The sequence below is a fragment of the Myxine glutinosa genome, chromosome 2 (genome assembly GCF_964187855.1).
Source record: "Myxine glutinosa chromosome 2, kmMyxGlut1.1, whole genome shotgun sequence".
NCBI classification, from domain to species: Eukaryota; Metazoa; Chordata; class Myxini; order Myxiniformes; family Myxinidae; genus Myxine; species Myxine glutinosa.
In genome coordinates, this window is record NC_136262.1 from 192,405,659 (window position 1) to 192,425,396 (window position 19,738).

Below are 19,738 nucleotides of genomic sequence, written 5' to 3' on the forward strand. Positions count from 1 at the left end.
AGTTTCAAGTGTTTACGGACGGACAACGCGCCATCGTATAAGCTCACCTGAACTTCGTTACAGGTGAGATAAATAAACTAATCAGGGTCTGAAGAATCTGCGGGAGATTTGAGTGACTGTTCTTCCCGATCCTGGTGACCTTGAGGACCCGCAGTCCTATTATTTGCTGTTGTCCTCACTATGAAACACTAAAAACAATGCTTAATTTGCCTTATAGTATAGGCTCTGGGGGGTTGCTTGTGTACATCTCTCTTCTACGGCAAAACTTTTGATTTTCCTGTTCTATATGTTGAGACCCTTGGAAAAAATCTGGGTAACACTCCCAGATCAAGTACGTTTTTTCTGCACACCCCAATACGTGATTATGACTTGAGGCCAATTAGCCGAAATAGCAAAATTCAGTTTTCATGGAATAATTCAAGAGTAGGCAGCTTTAGATTCAAATTTAACATTTATTTATCATGTTTAGACATAACTAACACATTTTTAGCATGGTTCAATACTATAAACTGTCTTTTTTAGGAAAAAAAACACGTCATTTAGCTTCTTTTTCTCCAAAAATCACTTTCAGTTTGAAAGGCGCTCAAAATCCGATCACCTCTCATACACCCAATTATGTAGATAAAGCAACCAAAATTTGTCAGAAGCTTCCTTATGAAGCCCTTTAATAATTCCATGCATCATATTTATGATTCATTATATTGAATAGTGACAGTGGGGTCAAATGTTAACAAAGGTTACCCCTACCCCAAAAAGCGGTATAAACCAAAATTGGCTAAATTGGTCTAACTTTAGAAGTAAGTGTGATATTCGGCTGATTTTGCTGTCTATGTATGGGTTTTTGATAGCAAGCTATTCATTGGAACCATAATCAACCCCTTTTGAATATACCTAATTTGCATAATTTCAAAATGGCCGCCAAACACCTCCTGGCAATGATGTTGACTAAATTTCGCTCAAAATTCAGCTTAAGCAAAACTATTACACTTACATAGCTTAAGGATTCATGAATTAAAATCATAACATGTCCACAAACCCAATATAACTGTCATAACAAGGAAGCGCGTGCTGTCAATTACCACCATTTACCACCCGTGCAACTTCAATACATGTACTCTTTATCAAGCGACAGGATTCTTGCAGGCATCAGGGGAAGCCTTTTTGCAATGACAAAAATTTACACATTTGACTATGGCGGTCCTACAGGGGCATGTTGACCTGGCACACTTAGTGCATGAACAGACAACTGTCCAATGTGATTCTAGAGTTTTCCACTTTGTCTCAGGTATCAACTGTTCCTTGTCATGCGTATAACCACAATCCTCTGGCTTAAGTGCGATCACATTTTCAGAATCTTGATGAAGCTCCAAAGCATGCATGATATTGCAGGCATTGAAAAAGCTACGCTTCATATGTGGCAGGAGACCTTGGCTGGTTGGTGGCAGGTTGTGATGAGAACTCCCTTTGACATGATGGAAGATCTCCGCACGCAAGTTCGAAAATTTCTTCGCATCGCTTTTTGGTTTCAGTACTTTGACCAAGTAGGATTCTGCATTCTTGATCAAAGGCTGAGAAAGGGTCGGCAACCCTCCAAAGTGCTTCAATAACTTTTCTGGCTCGGCATTCAAGGCGGCTTTCTTGGTCCCAACTTTGCTAGTGATATCACATCCTGTAAGACTGTGTACGGCAGGAAGAACAGCACAGAGTTGACATCCGATGCCCTCGAACAAGGTATGAAGGGGCACATACCGAGTGCTATCTCCAACTCCAGCTCGTACCCACAGCTCCTCTAGGTCATGTTGGAGAAAGACAGGCATGTGGTGGAGCAAGGCAACAACTACATCAGTATCATTGGAGATGACAACACATATTTTGTGTCCTTCTTTGAGCGCGTCCAAAACATGAAGGAGTATGCGAAGATCCGCCTCTTCAAATGTGGATTGAAGGTGTACCAGTGCGCTCTCATCTCCGTTGTGCATTTTCATACATTTCCAATCCTCGTTCTCTCTGGTCACCTGTCCGAGTACAGTTGGGTACTGACCGGTATTTGCAATATTTGAACGAACATGGCTGTAGATCAGTTTTTCAAGGAGAAGTTTGTTGTTGTTGGAAGGCCAGAATGTGTTCATATCCTTAGGTAGTGGTGTTGATGGCTCTATTGAAGTATATTCGATGGGTAGAGTGTCACTTCGCCTTTTCCTCTCGCTGTCCTTCACTGATGGGTCATCAGAATACATGTCAAAGACATAGTCAGTCCGCCCAAACCGATGATATATGGTCGAAAATGACATGAAATTTGATAGAAGGTCATTTAATTTGGAGAGTTTCGTAACATTAACCTTTCGGATTGTGGCCATGATGTCAACTACAAATGATGCGTCTTTCCGATGACTATATGTAAATTCTTCCGGTTTTAGGTGCGTCTCCAACTCCTTCAGTAGCTGGCTCTTTGCTGGTTTAGTCATCATTCCTGCATCATCAAACAACACTGGGGAGGGAACAACATCGTACTTTAAGAGATCATCAGTGGTGAGGCCACGCTCCCGAGCTATTTCTATGTTTCTCTCAGCGATGTTCATCTCCTTCACTGTCGTCTTGGTAGTCTTCTGTGGCTTCTTTCGAAGAGTTTTCATCGTCTTCAAGTTTGTGCGGTGAATGGTACTGCTTATTCGTTCAGTCTTGGTGACAAACCTTTCCTTTCTGAATTTCAGGTACTTCTCTTTTCCTTTTGAAAAGGCATTGAGCATGTCAGTTTTTATATCATCGGACATAACCTCTTTTGTCACAAAGTTTTGTAGTGTTTTGGAAGCGTCTAGAGACAGAGGGGACCCCTTCTCTTCAATGAATCTCATCATCTCCTGAATATGTCCTTCTTTGCGGTTCGTTGTGGCTTGAGATGATTCGTGGTGGCTGTAAGTCTCATGTGTCCTGTCAATCACATCACTGTATTGCCGATGTAGGTTCTTCACTGCCATCATTTCATGGTATATTAGGTCCCACTGGGCGACATACTGTTTTTGCTTTGCATGTCCAATGACTCCATCGCTGCACTTAGATGAAAGGTTAATGCTTTGCTCTAATTTCTGGTCTCCTCCAACAGCGGTGAATCGGCCGGGTATCTCTCTGATTGAAAAATTGCCTTTGGCAAATTGTTCATGAACTGATGGTGCAGTCTCAGGTAGACGTCGCATGTCTTCAAGGTAGAGAGAACACCATCGCAAGTAGTTGGTCCAATCGAATGCCGCAAACAGGTTCAATGCACGCTGGACAGCGTCAAGATGCAGTTCCCAAATCCCTTCACGATCAGCTCCCAACAGATCACGGACAATATCCATCATTTGCAAGAACTGAGTCCAGAACTTGAAGTTTTCATTGGTATCAGACCGTGTTTGGATGAATCTGTTCAAATCTTCGACCAACGTTTTTGATGCATCAGCAAACTGAACCATATACTTCTGACTATCTGTGATGCATTTCTCCTTGACACTAGACTGGAGGTTCGTCAGGATGGCAAGCTCATGTGTATATTGGTCGATGCCTTTCTCGGAGAAGAATTCTTTGTACAGGAGGCGTTCAAAGGCTTCAGCAAGGAGCTGCATACCCTCAAGACAGCGGCTGTAGTGACCTCCATGTAGAACAGAATTCTCGATGACAGTTGGACCAAAAACACCAGCCTGCAACCATGTGATGTCCGCGCCACTTCCATCCAGGAGTTTGCCAATACATTTCAAAACAGTTTTCACTAAGTGAAACGTTCCCAGGCATGGAACCAGGGTCCTGAATTCCTCTGGTCTCAGCAGTTGTATATCACAGACGATGCAATAAACACCTTCATCACAATACATTGGTATCTCATTTTGAGTCAGCTGAGAACCAATGTCCATAAAGTTCTTCATAGCCGTATAAACTGTCGCGTACTCTGTAACTGGATGCGGCAGAACAGGCACAAATGCAAGATTCTTTAATGGGATGGCCTCCTCCGTCCAAACAGAGTTGCTAGCACTCCAAGATGGCATTGTTTGTGACTCGGGGTAGATGGACACTTCACCATGCATGACGTTCAAGCGTGCGAGGGACCAATAAATATCCTTCAGTTTTGCTGCATCGGCTTCGGAGGAAGTGTAAGGCAGTTCGGCCACTTTGTAAGTTGCTGGGATGTCAGCACGGCGTGCAGGCTTGTGAAAGTCAGACAGTACCTGGCATTTTAATATTAAACTGAATGACTGTGGACCATGTGTGACCTGCGTGTCAGAAATCTTTGGTTTACTGGTCGACGACGGGGGTTTGTCTTGGTAGAGAACAGTCACAGTGTCATGTTCAGATACATTTGCCCCCTCATGGTCCCAGTTGTCAATTGCACCGGAGGTGAATTGCCCAGGATCAAAGTGTGACGGCAGTGAAACGCGATCGTTGTTGTGCTGTGCTGTAAACGTGGCAAGGTCATGTTGGTACCTACGCAGCTCCGGGTAGCTGATTGCTAGTCCTCCGTGGTTTAGAACTGTAGTTACAATTTTGCCACCACGCCCAAGACCATGAACTGATTCCGCATTCATAATATGCATTGGAGTTCTCTTTCTACCGCAGTGATGGATATAGTACATGACTTGGAAGACAGATTGTATCTTTCTGCAACGCTGTGTGGAGAGGCTGTTACCTGATGGCTTGCTACCGGTATCGTAGTCATCATCATCTTCTTCATCCTCATCAACTGGTTCATCACTTTCTGTCATGACAGCTTCGGCTGCTTTTGCATATGTGTCAGGATTGAAATTGTACAAATGACTGAAAAAACGTAGTACAGGTTCAGGGATATTCATCTCGCTCAAGGAATGCTTTAGATCATGCGCATCACAAAAGCTATCGTCAAGGCCAAAATCATACTCATCTAGAGCCTTCCTAATCACACCAGCGCATACCTGAACAGGATCAAGGGAACGAATGCGCTCAGCTAACACTTTCTTTGGAACACTGAATACCATCATTGATTTTTTGAACGAACTGGGATATGTAAAATCAATCTCATTACCAAAAGTGTTCAACAAGAAAACTTTTACATCTCTATTACGAAAGTTACATTTGTCATCAATATTGTTCAAAGAGTCTCTGATAGCACTAAGTTCATAACCCCTCCCTTCTTTTAGGCCTTGCTCTAACTCTTTAACAACCTGATTCCAAGCAAGCTGTTTCTCAGACACTTTTGGTCTGGAAGCTTTATCACGAGAGTCATACTTATACAAGTATTTAGTCATGCAGTCCCTGTGGTAGTACAGATGTGCTCCAAACACAGAATGCGCATCTTGAAGGTCGCACGTTCGGGTGAACACATCATCTTGAAAGAAGTTTGTCGCAGCCAGAAAGGCTGAAGCACGGCCTGATTCACTAATGCGATATTTCGTGTACTGTTGTTTGTGTGATTTACTGTCACAGAAAATACACTTCACTTGACGTAAGGCTGTTGTGGACGTCTCTGTATTCGGTGGATGTCGGACGGCCTTAGAACGAGTACTTCTATCTTCTTCCTGCTCAGAACGGGACAGGTCTTGGCATACAGCGAGACTCTTCCTTTTCCTATTGAGAACTGAAGTCATGGTGTATTTTTTGTAACAGTCATTGGTCACATGATAAACAAACCCATCTCCTTTAACCAGCTTAAGCCGTTTGGAAACTTGATCATTGTGGATGTAACTTGCTTCTCGTATGCTTTTGCAACCATTAGTTGTGCTCACAGTTTTATCCCCCGCGCTTTTCTGGCAGATGATGCAGTTAGTCGCATCAAACAAACCGTCTTCGGGCGGTCCTGAGAGAGTAACAGACTCCATCGTCAGCGGCCACGCCTGAAAAACAAAAAATGGATATTAGTTACGTTTTTACGGCTGTAAAAATCGGCAAGGTCGGACCATATGCTGAAAATATAAAATGTGAAAGACTGATAAGCCACAAAGAAACCCATGTTTATCCCTATTAAAGGGCTTCATAAGGAAGCTTCTGACAAATTTTGGTTGCTTTATCTACATAATTGGGTGTATGAGAGGTGATCGGATTTTGAGCGCCTTTCAAACTGAAAGTGATTTTTGGAGAAAAAAAAGCTAAATGACGGTTTTTCTTTCTAAAAAAGACAGTTTATAGTATTGAACCATGCTAAAAATGTGTTAGTTATGTCTAAACATGATAAATAAATGTTACATTTGAATCTAAAGCTGCCTACTCTTGAATTATTCCATGAAAACTGAATTTTGCTATTTCGGCTAATTGGCCTCAAGTCATAATCACGTATTGGGGTGTGCAGAAAAAACGTACTTGATCTGGGAGTGTTACCCAGATTTTTTCCAAGGGTCTCAACATATAGAACAGGAAAATCAAAAGTTTGGCCGTAGAAGAGAGATGTACACAAGCAACCCCCCAGAGCCAGGAGTATTACCTTGTATCAAAATAATGAACATTAAATTTTTATTGATAAAATGTTATAAATGCATTTGTTGTATTTTGTACAATACAATAACTACCTACAACATAGAAAAGCACACCAGCAGCGATCGAGAACTGCATTGGCACAACCACAAGGGTAGTTCAAAGTAGATGTGGATTTTGATTCCAGAAAAATCAAAAGGTATGGTATGGTATGGTATGGTAAAAAGGTAATCAAACGGTTACCCCCAGACAAAGTTAAACCCATTCCCTCTGAGATGTAAGCCAGAATTCCGAAATTTATGGGATGAGTTAAACCCATTCCCTCTCATACATGTAAACCCAAATTCCCAAATTTGTGGTTGATGAAACTTCACCAACTTATCAAGGTGTTAGCTGGCAAGATGCCTTCGAGTCTTGGCCTCTGAATTGTCTAGGTTGGGTCCAAATCTCGACCCATCCCTAAAGTGGCATCCACAGGCAGGGTGATTCATCAATGTGTGTGCCAGTCCCTGAAATGTACCTTAAACTGGGCGTCTGCCAGCCTGACGCTTGTGGACGATAAAGATTCCGCGGTGTCCTGCGCATAGGGTACGTTCCTTTGGGCACCCTGGCCAAATTCCAGCTCTAACCTACAGAGGGCACTGCATCAGTGGCACAGCCACACTTCCAACAATGATGCAACCAACAGTCTGATTCCATATCCCTGCTGCACGTACACACTTATCCCATTGATGTGTTAGCTTCTTTATGCTAAATGACTTTCGAATAGACCAAAAAACTGCAAGATGTGTGCTCAGTATAAAGGACTAGCAGAAGTACCGGGGGATGAGGGGGGTGAGGAGAGGGGGTGAGGAAGGGAGTGGGGGGAGTGTAAGGGGGAGGGGTGCGAGAGGTGAGGGGAGAGGGAGGGGAAAGATATACTACATATACATCTTTTTGGGGAGGGGGGTGTTTGACAGGCAGGAAAGGAAATTTTTCCCCGTGCAAAGAGTGCTTCATAACCTGTGTTGCACAGGTAAAAAGAAAAATTGTAACACCCTCTGCCACCATCACTAGGTGGCGCTACACGGTACACATTTACATAGAGAATTACGCCCCTCGCCCGGTCTCCCGCATCCCAGAATGAGGCCGCGGCCACAACACCTATGTTACTCCCAGACAAAGTTGTAATTGTATTTGTACCCCGAGTAAAGTATATAAGTGTTTATAGCTGGAGTACCTGGAGTTGCTCAAGAGAAAAAGAAACATTAACATATTTGAAATGAGGGCAAGTAATGTAATGGAGAAGGGAGTAATGTAAGTAATGGAAAAGCAATTACATCCAAATCAGAATCCATCACAAATGTCAAATCATTATTTCACCTTTTTGTTGAATATATTCTGATGAATGTGCCGTTCATCACGTTTCTGAGTTAAGTATGATGTCGTTCAGGAAGAAGAAGAAACCTTACTACCAACTTCATACACTTTCGGAATTGTTTGATTTATTTGTGTTCAAATGTTTGTGAATTGTTTTGTATTTATTTATGTGAATGTGTACTTGTATATAATAATAGCTGTCATTAATCAAAAAGGCTTTGGCACTATAGAGCGATTTTTTTAATCCAAAAAAACGAACGTTTTTTTCAAAAAAAAATTTTTTGCCACAAACATTCCCAGGCATTCACTGATGAACCTCTGAACGTTTAATGAAGATCCGTTCAGCCGTCTCTGAGAAAAATGATGACATACAGATCAACGGCTCTCTTATATAGTAGATGACTCGATGGGAACTTCATGGTGACTTTGATTGACCCAAATGTGGAATATTGAACCCAGGTCTCATCACACATCAGAATACTCTTCCATCAGCCTTCTCCCTTTCCTCTGGTTGTGATCCAACTCTGCAATTACCACGTCCACATAGATTGCCTTTGGATCAAACATGAAGTCCTTTTGGTACACACCTAACTGAATTTAAACCGAGATTGAATGATCCATTCCACACTTCAAACATGGACATCCAATTCTTATGAAATTTCCATTTATTAAGCTGCGTACTCCAAATTTACCTGTTAAACACCTTGAATGGATCTGAGTGACGGCAGCTGGTTTCTTGTGGGAATACTCAAGATAAGTCGTCAATTTACAGCCATTTTTACCTCCGCCACCCAAGGTAGACGAAGGTTATGTTTTCACCCCTGTCTGTCTGTGAACAGGATATCTCAAAAAGTTATGGATGGATTAAGCCAAAACGTGGTGGATAGGTTGGGTGTGTGACAAGGAAGAATTTATTAGATTTTGGTGAAGATCCGAATCCGGATCCAGATACGAGAATTTTTTAATTTATGAGATTCTTCACCATTGAGAAATGTGGCCAAAAAACGATATGGATAATGACAAAAACAAGCAGATTAGATTTTGGTTCAGTTCCGGATCCATATCCGGCCTATCAGAGGGATAGAAAACAAACTGTACAGACTGGTGGAGGTATGTGCTCTACCGAGTGCTATTCTCATCAGCATAATGCACCATTTAAGCAACCACGTGACAGACATACATCACCAAAGGCAGAGATGTCAACGAGGTTTTGTGATAAATAAATAAAAACAAGACCGAAGGTCTAACATTGGCATAGCCGGGCTTGGATGAAGATTGACCTGGATGGAGATGATAGTATGACCTGGGTGGAGATACCAGTGAGCAAATAATGTAAGTATTAATTTATTTTGAAGTACTCCAAGTCTCCAAACTGTTTGTTACCATGGAAGTGAAGAGATTGCATTGAGACACTGGTTTATTCAATATGTTTTGAGTCAACAATTAACCAACGATACACCGCTTCGATCCAGTAACTTTGCAGTCATGACAAAGGGATTGCAATGTGATGATTATATTTAGTATATTTTTTATTATTAACATTATTATGATGACAAAAACGATAATACTATATTGAGAGACACTGGTTTATTCTATATGTTTTAAGTCAACAATGAACCAACCATACACCGCTTCAATCCAGTAACTTTGCAGTCACGACAAAGATTGCAATGTGACGATTATATTTAGTATATTTTTGTTATTAAAAACATTATTACAAAAACGATAATGCTGTATTAAGAAACCGGGACTAATTTGTCTGAAGCGGCCTGAAGCCTAAGGCCTATAAGTACTATGTGATTGGAAGACCCATAAAGCCTATCCTTTCGATATTTGATGGTCATTTTAACAATCGGTTTATTTGTGTTTCACCCTGAATGAAAAACGTAAAGGTAGAGCATGCAGATTGTGTTACATGAGGGGTTCAACGATATGTCCGGCCTGAACGGCATAGGATTCAAAATGGCGGTGTGTGTGGTCAGCTGTCGCACCACTGTAACGACATCACATCACCCGTCATGTGACCAGATCCTCAACTCTGATTGGCGTACAATTGAGAATACATAAATACATACGAACACTTCTTTTTTTTAGTATACAAGATCGAGGCTCGCGAAAGAGCTAACATTAGTCACACCAAATGTCAAACCGACACATAAAACACAAAATAAGGGGAGCGGTAGACAAGATGGGGAGAGGGGGAAGGACACAAACACATTTGAGAGCAGGGACATCGAGAGAACTGTGGGAGGGAGAGGGCTTGGGGGGTGGTGGGAGAGGTATAAAACATATGGACACTGCAAGGACTTCAGGAAAGAAGTTGGAATTTCAAAAAAATGTATCTGGGATGAATTAGCGGGGGTAGAAAAGATCAAGGTTTTGGATGGGGGAAGATAAGAGATTTTTTTTTTTTTTTTTGTATACTGAATCGAGGCTCGTGAAAGAGCTAACATTTACTTCACAAACAAATCAACCAGACAAACAAAATATATAAAAAGAGGGAGCGGAAGACAAGATGGGGAGAGAGGGGGAAGCACACAAACACAACATTTGAGAGCAGGGAGATGTGTGGGAGGGAGAGGGCTTTGGGGGAGGAGGCGTGGGAAGGGGGGGGGGGGGAGGCGTGGGAAGGGAGGGGGGGGGGGGGTGGGAGAAGTTTAAAACACAAGGACACCAAGGACTTCCAGGACAGAAGTTGGTATTTCAAAAAAGTGGGATTGGGGTGAAATTAGCGGGGGTAGAAAAGATCAAGGTTTTGGATGGGGGAAGATAAGAGATGGTGGTGAACAGCTGTTTTAAAGACCTGGAGGGAGGAGTGGGATTGAAGAGAGTGTGGGAGCTTTTTTCCAGAGGCGGGAGAAAAGAGGAATGAAGGTGAGCAGAGAGTCTTGATTTTGGCAGTTTAACCATAAGAGGGTTGCAGGCAGATCTTGTGCGACCTGTAGGAATATTTGCGGGACAGAGCCCAGAGAGAGCTGGGGGGGGGGGGGCAAGGCCAGAGAGGAGTCGGTAGAAGACGGAAAGACCACCAACCTGCCTGCAGTGAGTGAGTGAGAGGCCCTTGGAGTTACCTTCATCGCAGTAGATTCCAATGATTCTGAATGCTTTGATTTCAACAGCGTGAAGACGAGCTAGGTGTGAGGCAGGAGCAACACCCCAGAGGGGAGAGCAGTATTCCATTGAGTTGCGGATGAAAGCCTTGTATGTGGTGAGGAGCTCAGGTGTGCCAAGGAAGGACTTCGCACGACGGAGGATGCCCAGTCGGCGATTGGCTTTGGAGGCCAGATTTGAAATGTGGTTTTCCCAGAAAAGATCATGGCAGATAGTGAGACCCAAAAGCTTGAGCGACAGAACTTCTTGGAGAGGATTGTTGAGAAAGTAGATGGGAGTGTTGTCCAGTCGGTCTTTTCGGAGACATCGTAAGAGTGTGAGATTTGTCAGGATTGAGACATGTTCCACTTGTTTGACCAGTGTCTGATTTTCTCCAGGTCTTCAGAGAGTGAGGAGGCTGCAGACTGCCGATCTGAGGGAAGAGGAATTGGAGCGGCAGAGAGTGGAGCCATCAGCAAAAAGATAGAGGATTTTCCAGAGTCGGAGAGATCATTGATGAAGACCAGAAAAGGCACAGGGCCCAGAACACTGCCTTGGGGAACTCCAGCCTGGACAGGAAGGGGAGATGACAGAAATCCATTCAGGGCCACACGTTGACTACGACCAGAGAGGAAGTCCGCAAGCCATGCGTGGAGATGTCCATGGATACCATAGGAGGAGAGTTTGGTGAGCAGAGCTGGGTGCCAGACCGTATCGAAGGCACGTGATATGTCAAGGGAGACAGCTCTGATTTCCTGTTTGGCATTTAGGACCTCCATCCATTGTTGAGAGAGCAGAAGCAGTATGTCCAGAGTAAAATGACCTGGTCTGAATCCAAATTGATGATTGGAGATCAAGCCATTAGAGAAGAGGAAGGATTTGATATCCGAAGCAATGATAGATTCCATGACTTTGCTGATAATTGGGAGCAGGCTTATTGGTCTGTAGTTGCAAGGATCTGTTTTTGCACCTTTTTGTGTAAACCGTTAATGTTTGCTGATTTACAAGATGCTGGCAGATGACCTTGAGCAAAAGAGATGGTGAAAAGAACAGAGAGAGGGTGAGATAGAGCGGCAGAGCAGGATTTTAGGACCCGTGGGCTGATGCCGTCTGGTCCAGTTGCAGAATCAGAGTCGAGGTTCGACAAAAACTTCTTCACCTTCTCAGGAGAGAAGGACACAGAGTCCAGGAGCAGTTGGGTTCGACTGGGTAAGGTGGGAACAGAGAGAGATGGGTTTGGGACACAAGATTTTGAGGCAAACACAGAGTTGAGGCATTCGGCTTTGTCACGTGCAGTGTCAACTGTGTAGCCATTTGAGGTAAAGGAGGGGATTGAGGGGTTAGGGTCATTGAGGGTCTGAGAGGGTCATTAACCAGTGTGGCAGCTACATTCAAGTGTACGGTGTGCACAGAGGGAGCTGCAGATGGAGGAAATGTTGAGTTGGATCTTGGAGACGGCGTGAAGCTGGAAGGTGTGAAAACATTTTGTTACCGAGGAGCCATGCTGAATTGAGAAGGTGGATCAGACTCGGCAACGGTTGCTCGAGTGAGATGTGCATGGAAGAAGTTTCGGGAACTGAGTGGCGTGCTGATGATGAGGGGAGTGTCATTGAAGCTGAAAGGTGTATGCTGCATGTGTGAGCACCCAGCCGGCCTGGACAGGAAGGCCTGGTTTGGGTTCAACCCAAAGAATCCATGATTTATGGGAGCGAGACATGGTAATGAACGTAGAGCAGCAACGAAGGCTGGAAAGGGTGGAAATGCGAATGGTTCGGTGGATGTGTGGAGTATTGTTGAGAGGAAGACAAATGATGAATTGCGAAAGATGATGGGAATAGAGCCTGTGATGTATGCTGTGAAGAGAAACAGTTTGGTCATGTGTTGAGGAAGGATGAAAGTGACTGGTTGAGAAGAGTGATGGAAATGAATGTGGAAGGAAGTAGAGGACGGGGAAGACCGAGAAAGACTTGGCTGAAGATGGTCGAAGAAGAAATGCCAGCAAGGGGGTTAACAAGGGGAGATGCAGAAAATAGGGCAAAATGGAGAAGATTGTCATGGGGACCGCAAGGCTAACCCCCGCTCTTGCAGGGAAAATGGCCTTAAAATGCCTGTTGTTGTTGTTGTTGTTGTGTATGACTAACCACGTTATTTCAGGAATACTCCACAAGAGCTGAAGCGATGAAACAAAACTTGTTTTATTCTTTTTAATACAAACCAATGAAACAAAACGAAGACGCAAAATGTACGATTCGTAAACGTTCATCACTGTGAAAAAATAAATCGAAGAATCCTCCACAAAGGTATAAACGCCTGATAAATACAAAATTGAACAAGTATCAGCAGGCCAAGTGCTGTAGAACAGCCACCGCACGGTCTCAAGTCTAACGTCCCGAGTTCAGCTCATAGTCTCAAGGCTCAGCCTCCAAAGTAAACCCTTTACCATTAAGCTACAGTGAGAGGACAAGAATGCAAGAATTAATCCCACTTCTGGGCTCCCCATTCATGGTTACCTGACGTCACGGGGCAAGTAAAGGTCGCCGTCAGACAGGCAAACCACCTGCTGAACTGGCCCGACAGGGCAAGTGGAATCTTTCCGCAAGAATAATACTTGATTGTCTGTATTCCAGATTTTAGACGGGTCAGACGATCGGCGGCATGACTGGAAATGGAGATCTCGGTTAAGAATAACCACAAGTCAGGAAGGCTTTTACAGCACGAACCAGAACTCGAGTGAATATCTTCACCAAGCTGAACAGTTTACGTTTTGTATCAAACTGATAGGCTGGATCTGAACCAGAATCGAATCAGCTCGTTCTGGTCACCAAACAACTCAACCACCAAGTTTTGTCACTACTCATCCACAACCTTTAGATATTATGCTATATATAGTTTTAGACCCCATCATTCAATTGCGAATAATTACTAAAAAGATTCTCGGATCCTGATTCAGCTCCATCAAATTCGAATCAATTCGTCGTTTGTGCACAACCAACCTTCCCACGAAATTGTCTGAACCCATCTATACTTGGCAAAAAAAGAAACGCAAGTTTTTATGTCAAAGTATATAGCGAATGAAATTTACAAAATCACATGAACATTAAATTACAACAGATTAGTACGGTGTATCACCTCCCTCTGCTGTGATGCACGCTTGGATGAGCCGGTGCATGGACTGAATCAGCCTCCTCAAAGTCACCTGGGGGAGGACGCGCCACTCTTCCATTAAAGCAGCGGCAAGTTATTGAGCTGTTCTGGGCACCACAGGACGTAACCGGATGCGGCGATCGAGTTATAAGGTCTGGACTGAACGCAAGCCATGGCAGGAGCTCAATATAGTGGTCATTAAGATACTGGGTGATCACCCTTGCTGCATGAGGTCGCGCATTGTCCTGTTGAAACAAGGCCATGTTCGGATGTTCATCCAGAAATGGCCTCACTACAGGCTCCAAAATTTCATCCCGGTATCTGGGCATTGAGGTTACCCATCGATGACTATCAGTTCAGTACGGGCATTTGCTGTAATACTGGCCCATATCATAATGCTGGCACCTTCCCACCTGTCCAGCTCCACATTACAGTCCAAAAAACAAAAAACAAAAAAACAACGCTCACCACGACGACGGTAAACTCGTACCCGTCCGGCATTATTGCTTACGCGAAATCGTGACTCATCCGAGAACACCACCTGGTTCCACATTCTCTGCGTCGTCACGGTGTTGGCGGGCCCATACCAACCGACGGCGACGACGATCGGCCGTCAGTGGGATACCTATGTAAAGGCATCTCCTCCTGAGTCCTACAGAACGAAGCCGATTTCTGACAGTCTGAGCACAAATCCTGTTGTTCGTACGCCCAGGCGTCTCCCTTGCGGTGGTTTCTGCGTTGCGATGTCGATCACGGAGGTGCTGCAGAACGATGTAACGATCCTGAATGGGCGTCGTCACTCGTGGTCTACCACTTCTCCGACGATCTGCCACACTTCCAGTGTCTCTTAAACGACGACGTCTGAGCCTGCTTATGGTTGATTCGTGCACTTGGAGATGTGCGGCCACATCCCTAGCTGAGATGCCCGCATCAAGCATTCCGATTGCGCGGGCCCGGTCATACTGACTTAGTCGTGGCATTGTCGTCTGCTGAGTGAATTCGTTTCAAGCCTCCATGGACCATAGACTACCACAGGAACATCAACATTCTTATGCAATTTAGCCTTGGAAGCCACAGTAAGTGATTGTTTGAAAATCCATTAAACCCCCATTGTGGTGGTTTAGCGAGGCATGACGCTCAAGAAATGTGGTTGAAAATACAGATGCTTAAAATGGTATTACAAATCTTTGTCATTGATTAATTTGTGCACAACAATGCACATTAAAAAAAAAAAGCTCGATCAACTTGCGTTTCTTTTTTTGCCAAGTATATAACTTTATGATATCCTGCTCACAGTAGACAGACAGACATAGATAGGGTGAAAACATAACCTCTGTCCACCTTCGGTGAAGGTAATGATGCGTTGTGAAAACTGAGACTTGGACGACCAATTTTTGTTGTCAGATTCTGAGGAGGCTCCAGTGGGAGCTCGAGAATATCGACCAATGGCATTGTAAGATTGAGATCTGGTTCGGGAAAGTGAATTTTCCCAGCACTTAGCAGATTGGACAAGTGAAAAGGTTAAACCCAAGGTTGCCTTTGCAAGGTTGCCTTTCCTGGCTTGCCTGACAAGGAGCATTTAATTAAAAGATTAATCAAGACATGTCCTTTCTCAAAATATGCAATCTGGGTCTCACTGGAAACTTGAAACGATAAAACCAAATCTCAGAACTACAATGTCAATTACCTGGAATCTCTCAGCCATATTACATCTCCACTTGTACTTTCCAGAATCATGATGCAATCTTGTGCTAGTGTTGGTAATAAACCATGGGTAATGATGTCATTTGGTCCCAGCATCACTCATTGCATTGTCGCTTGTGCTGTGCCATCCGAGCATTTCATGTTGTGCAATTATAAAGCATGGAAACACACAAAGATAAGTAAGAAGATTGTAATTTTAAAGCCTCGTTGCAAGTTAATTGATTGGAAAATGGAAAAAGTAATAATAATGAAAGATTTATTGCTCCAAACAAAACGATTTCAAATACAAGCGAACCTGTAATATTTCAGGAAAACTTTACGAGCCAATTGAACGCCGTCAGATACATGTTACAGAGTGAAGTGAGATTGTTCATCAAGAATGAGATTATTTAACATAGTCTCGCCGTTTAACATCTTAAAAAACAAACAACAACAAAAAAACCTAATTCCAAAAGCTTCAATGAGCCACGGCTTTCGTCTTTCCTTTCGCCAATGGCCTGGCAGAGCGTGATGCACCTTGCAGGATCTGGCTGCCTTGCTGCCGAGATACGGTTGATATTCCATCCACAAAGCGAGTTGTGAAGAGGACGTTAGCATTGGTAAACATTCCATCTTTTAAGGAAACAACCACGAACTGGAAATAAAAGAGGGGCGCATTGAAACATTACCAGTTCCGATAGTGTTAACAAACTGCAACATTAAATTATGTGGAAGAAGAATGGGAGGTACCTGCATACAAAAAGAATAATTGAAATGTGGATGGAAAAATTTTTATCTTTTTTTTTTTTTGCACTAAGATCCTGAGCCATAGGTTCAACCCAAAGTCTTCACCGTTGATTACACCTATGAGCATATCGACATGTTCATGGTGGAGTAAACCTTTACCTTTTTACCAGGTAACATATGGAAAGGAACAAACTAATGCAGGTGAAGTCAATTTGGTTCAATGTGCCTTTTACATCTGTATCCGAATTCCAATCAAACGGCACAATTTCAGTTGGTGCTTCTACTTCCCAACCTGACAAATTGAGGGTGCGACATCCTGTAACAAGGCTTGCAAAACATTCAAAGAGTTTTCTCTGTTCTGTGCCTGCTGCTAACAGGGAAGCTCGTGGAGATTGAGTGGTCTTGGTGGTAGGGAAGGATAAAAAAAATTATACATTTCTGTCCATCAAAATAGGCCTGGTGTTGGGCTTAGCGGTTAGGGTGCCGGCTTGGGATCCAAGGATCCTGGGTTCGAATCCTGGTCATCGCTGAATTAACGCCAGGGGGGTTGACTCAGCCTGTCATCCTTCCAAGGTCGGCAAATCGAGTACCAGTTCACTGGTAATTCCCTCTGTGTCGCAAGAGGTGACTAACAGGGTCGGCGGCAGGAAGGGCATCCGGCGATAAAACATTCCTTCAAAAAGGGGACCACGGTGCCCTAAAAAGGCCAACCCCTGCTCTGCGGGGAAAAATGCCCTCTAAAGGTGGTTCTGTCCATCAAAATAAAATAACCCACAGGAGCAAATAAGTGTAGCTCCAAAAAAAGAAGAAGAAAAGACTGCTATCGACATCACGTAAGCAGGGGCAAGGGGAGTGGTGGGAGAAGAGGGAACAAAAAATAATGCACTGTTCAAATTATAAAATGGAAAAATTAAGTCGATGCTGACACTAAGGTGTCCGGCTACCTGAGAGTGGAGGAAGTGGGAGCGGAGCATGTGGCCGATATTCTGGGTATGAGAGAGATCCAACGCTGCATCAACTTCATCGAGAATGTAAATTGGTGCTGGCTTGAACAGTAACATGGCTAAAATCAGTGAGAGTGCCACAAGGGATCTGAAAAAGATGAAGAAAGTGATGGGGGGAGAATGGGAGTAAAACTAAACAAAAAAGTTGCAAAGAGAACAGAAACATGATAGAATAAAACAGCGCAATGATCAAGTAGGTAAAAACACAAAGGGTAGAGACCGTTGCCCGCCACTGAGTTCTGAGAGGTTTTCCTTCCACACGTTCCCAAGGGCTACATGGAACTCAAGTCCTTCTAATAGGGTGGAATTGTTGGGAGGAGCAAGACGTGCCGAGGAACCCGGGAGAAGTGCAGCGAATATGGATCCAAAATCTTTGTTAACCTGCAAGCAATAACAGTTTTGAATGAACGCAAGAATTGAGGATATGGAGGTGGGGGAAGTGGGAGGGGGGACAAATTATAACAGCAGAGGATTAGCATTGGGGATGGGGTGGCAAAGGGGCAGGGAGGTTGGAGGGGAGAGAGATCAGGTACCCGTTGCCAAGCAATGTTCAAAGCTTCCTGCTTCTTGCCGTCAAGCTGTTCGATGGCAAGGAAGAGCTTGCTCCGATCATTCTCGACGATCTTCTTCTTTCGAATGAGATCTGAATACTGTTTAAAGAGAAAGAAAATATTACGATCCTCATGGTGGAAGTACCACCCTTTCCCTTCCCACTAAAATTAGTTTGATCAGACAGATTCCTCACCCGCTCCTCTGCTTGCTCAAGAAGACCCCCAGCTCGCTGATTCACATTCCGCCCTATCTTGGCCTTAGCCTCCGCAACCTGATCGAAACGAAGTTTTGCTTCACGCAGGTCAGAAGATGAAAAGTCGTACACCGAGCCAGGGCGACCAAAGAGATGGCGCTCAGTCTTAACCCATGGATTATCACCGAGGAGAGACTTCAGCTGCAAAACAAAGCAAGCAAGGAAAACTTTAGCAAGGGAAACAAAGGTTTTACCATCCAATGTGATAATATTAAAACATATTGGCACATAACAACTCTGATTAAACCATAACAAATAAATGTTGACTTTAAAACTTTCAAGAAACAAGACCGAAAGTCAAACAGCGGCGTAGCCAGGCTTGTAAAATATTATAAACCACAAACACACATGATTAGCTTTTCAAAAAGTCGCTAATGCTGCTTATAACATTAAACAAAGAAATGTGGAGGAATCCCGACAGCCGTGAGGTAAGTTTTACTTACCGAACTGAGGAAAGATCGACTGTAATCTAGATAATACCCCACAAGGGTTGGGTTAATAACATGCTATCAAAGAACCGAGGCGAATTCCTCACTTCTGCCGTTGTTAGTCCATACACCTCTAATCATGGAATCATGAACCATACACCGCTTCAATCCATTAACTTTGTATTCACGACATTGGGATTAAAGTGTTATGGTCATATTTACGATATTATTATTACTACTATTACTATTACGAAAACGATACTACTGAAACGATACACTACTGTATTAACAAACCTGGGCTTAATTTGTCCGAAGCTGTCCGAAGTGTAAGCATAAAGCCTAAGGCCTACACGTACCGGATTGTTGCAAGAGACGTAACGCCGATGCTTTCGATATTTGATGATCACTTTAACAATCGGTTTGTTTGTGTTTTACACTGAATGAAAAACGTAAAGGTAGAGCATGGCGATTGTGATATACGGCAGGTTCGACGATATGTTCAGCCTGAACGAAAGAATCAAAATGGCGGTGTGCGGAGTCAGCCGCCGTACTTCCGTAATGACATCAGACATAATCACATCACCCTATCATGTGACCAGATCCTCAGCTCTGATTGGTATAAGTTTGAGGGGGACATACATACATATACATACGGACAAACACTGTTCTAGATGGCTTTGCCCTATGGGCTACGTCGTAAAAAACTATAAACAGCACTCAGGGTACCAAAACCAGGGTGTGCTGCTTTGGTTTAAATGTATGTAATTTTATAATCATATGTGTTTATCGTTTTGACGAAAAAAAAAGAAACGAAATTATCGTTTCTTTGGCTTGGTTGACGAAAAAGGTAATGTTAGAACAGGGGTTCTTAACCTTTTTCCCTGTTAAGACCCCCAACGGATTGCCCACCATGTCCCCATACCCCCTTCGCAAGACTGTTGACTGACCAAGGCGCAACGAAGGTGCGTATAACTAGGGGGCTGGGGGCATGTCCCCCTCGAATTTTTTTGATTTCTAGGTGCTCTGTGGTGCATTCTGAGGGGTGTTTTTTTTACTTTAATTGCCTATTT

General features: G+C 43.6%; 1 protein-coding gene across 1 annotated transcript in view; it reads right to left on the minus strand.

The window, feature by feature from the left end:
• Positions 1-15,944: 15,944 nt before the first annotated feature.
• Positions 15,945-19,738, minus strand: part of SMC2 (structural maintenance of chromosomes 2) — a 75,938-nt gene continuing 72,144 nt past the window's right edge. Inside the window, exons 21-25 of the mRNA XM_068097486.2 lie at positions 18,181-18,381; positions 17,969-18,085; positions 17,656-17,816; positions 17,376-17,523; positions 15,945-16,339 (exon numbers count right to left, since the gene is read on the minus strand). Coding sequence (XP_067953587.2) covers positions 16,163-16,339; positions 17,376-17,523; positions 17,656-17,816; positions 17,969-18,085; positions 18,181-18,381 — 804 coding nt within the window. The 3' untranslated portion in view covers positions 15,945-16,162. The remainder of the gene's footprint in view (positions 16,340-17,375; positions 17,524-17,655; positions 17,817-17,968; positions 18,086-18,180; positions 18,382-19,738) is intronic.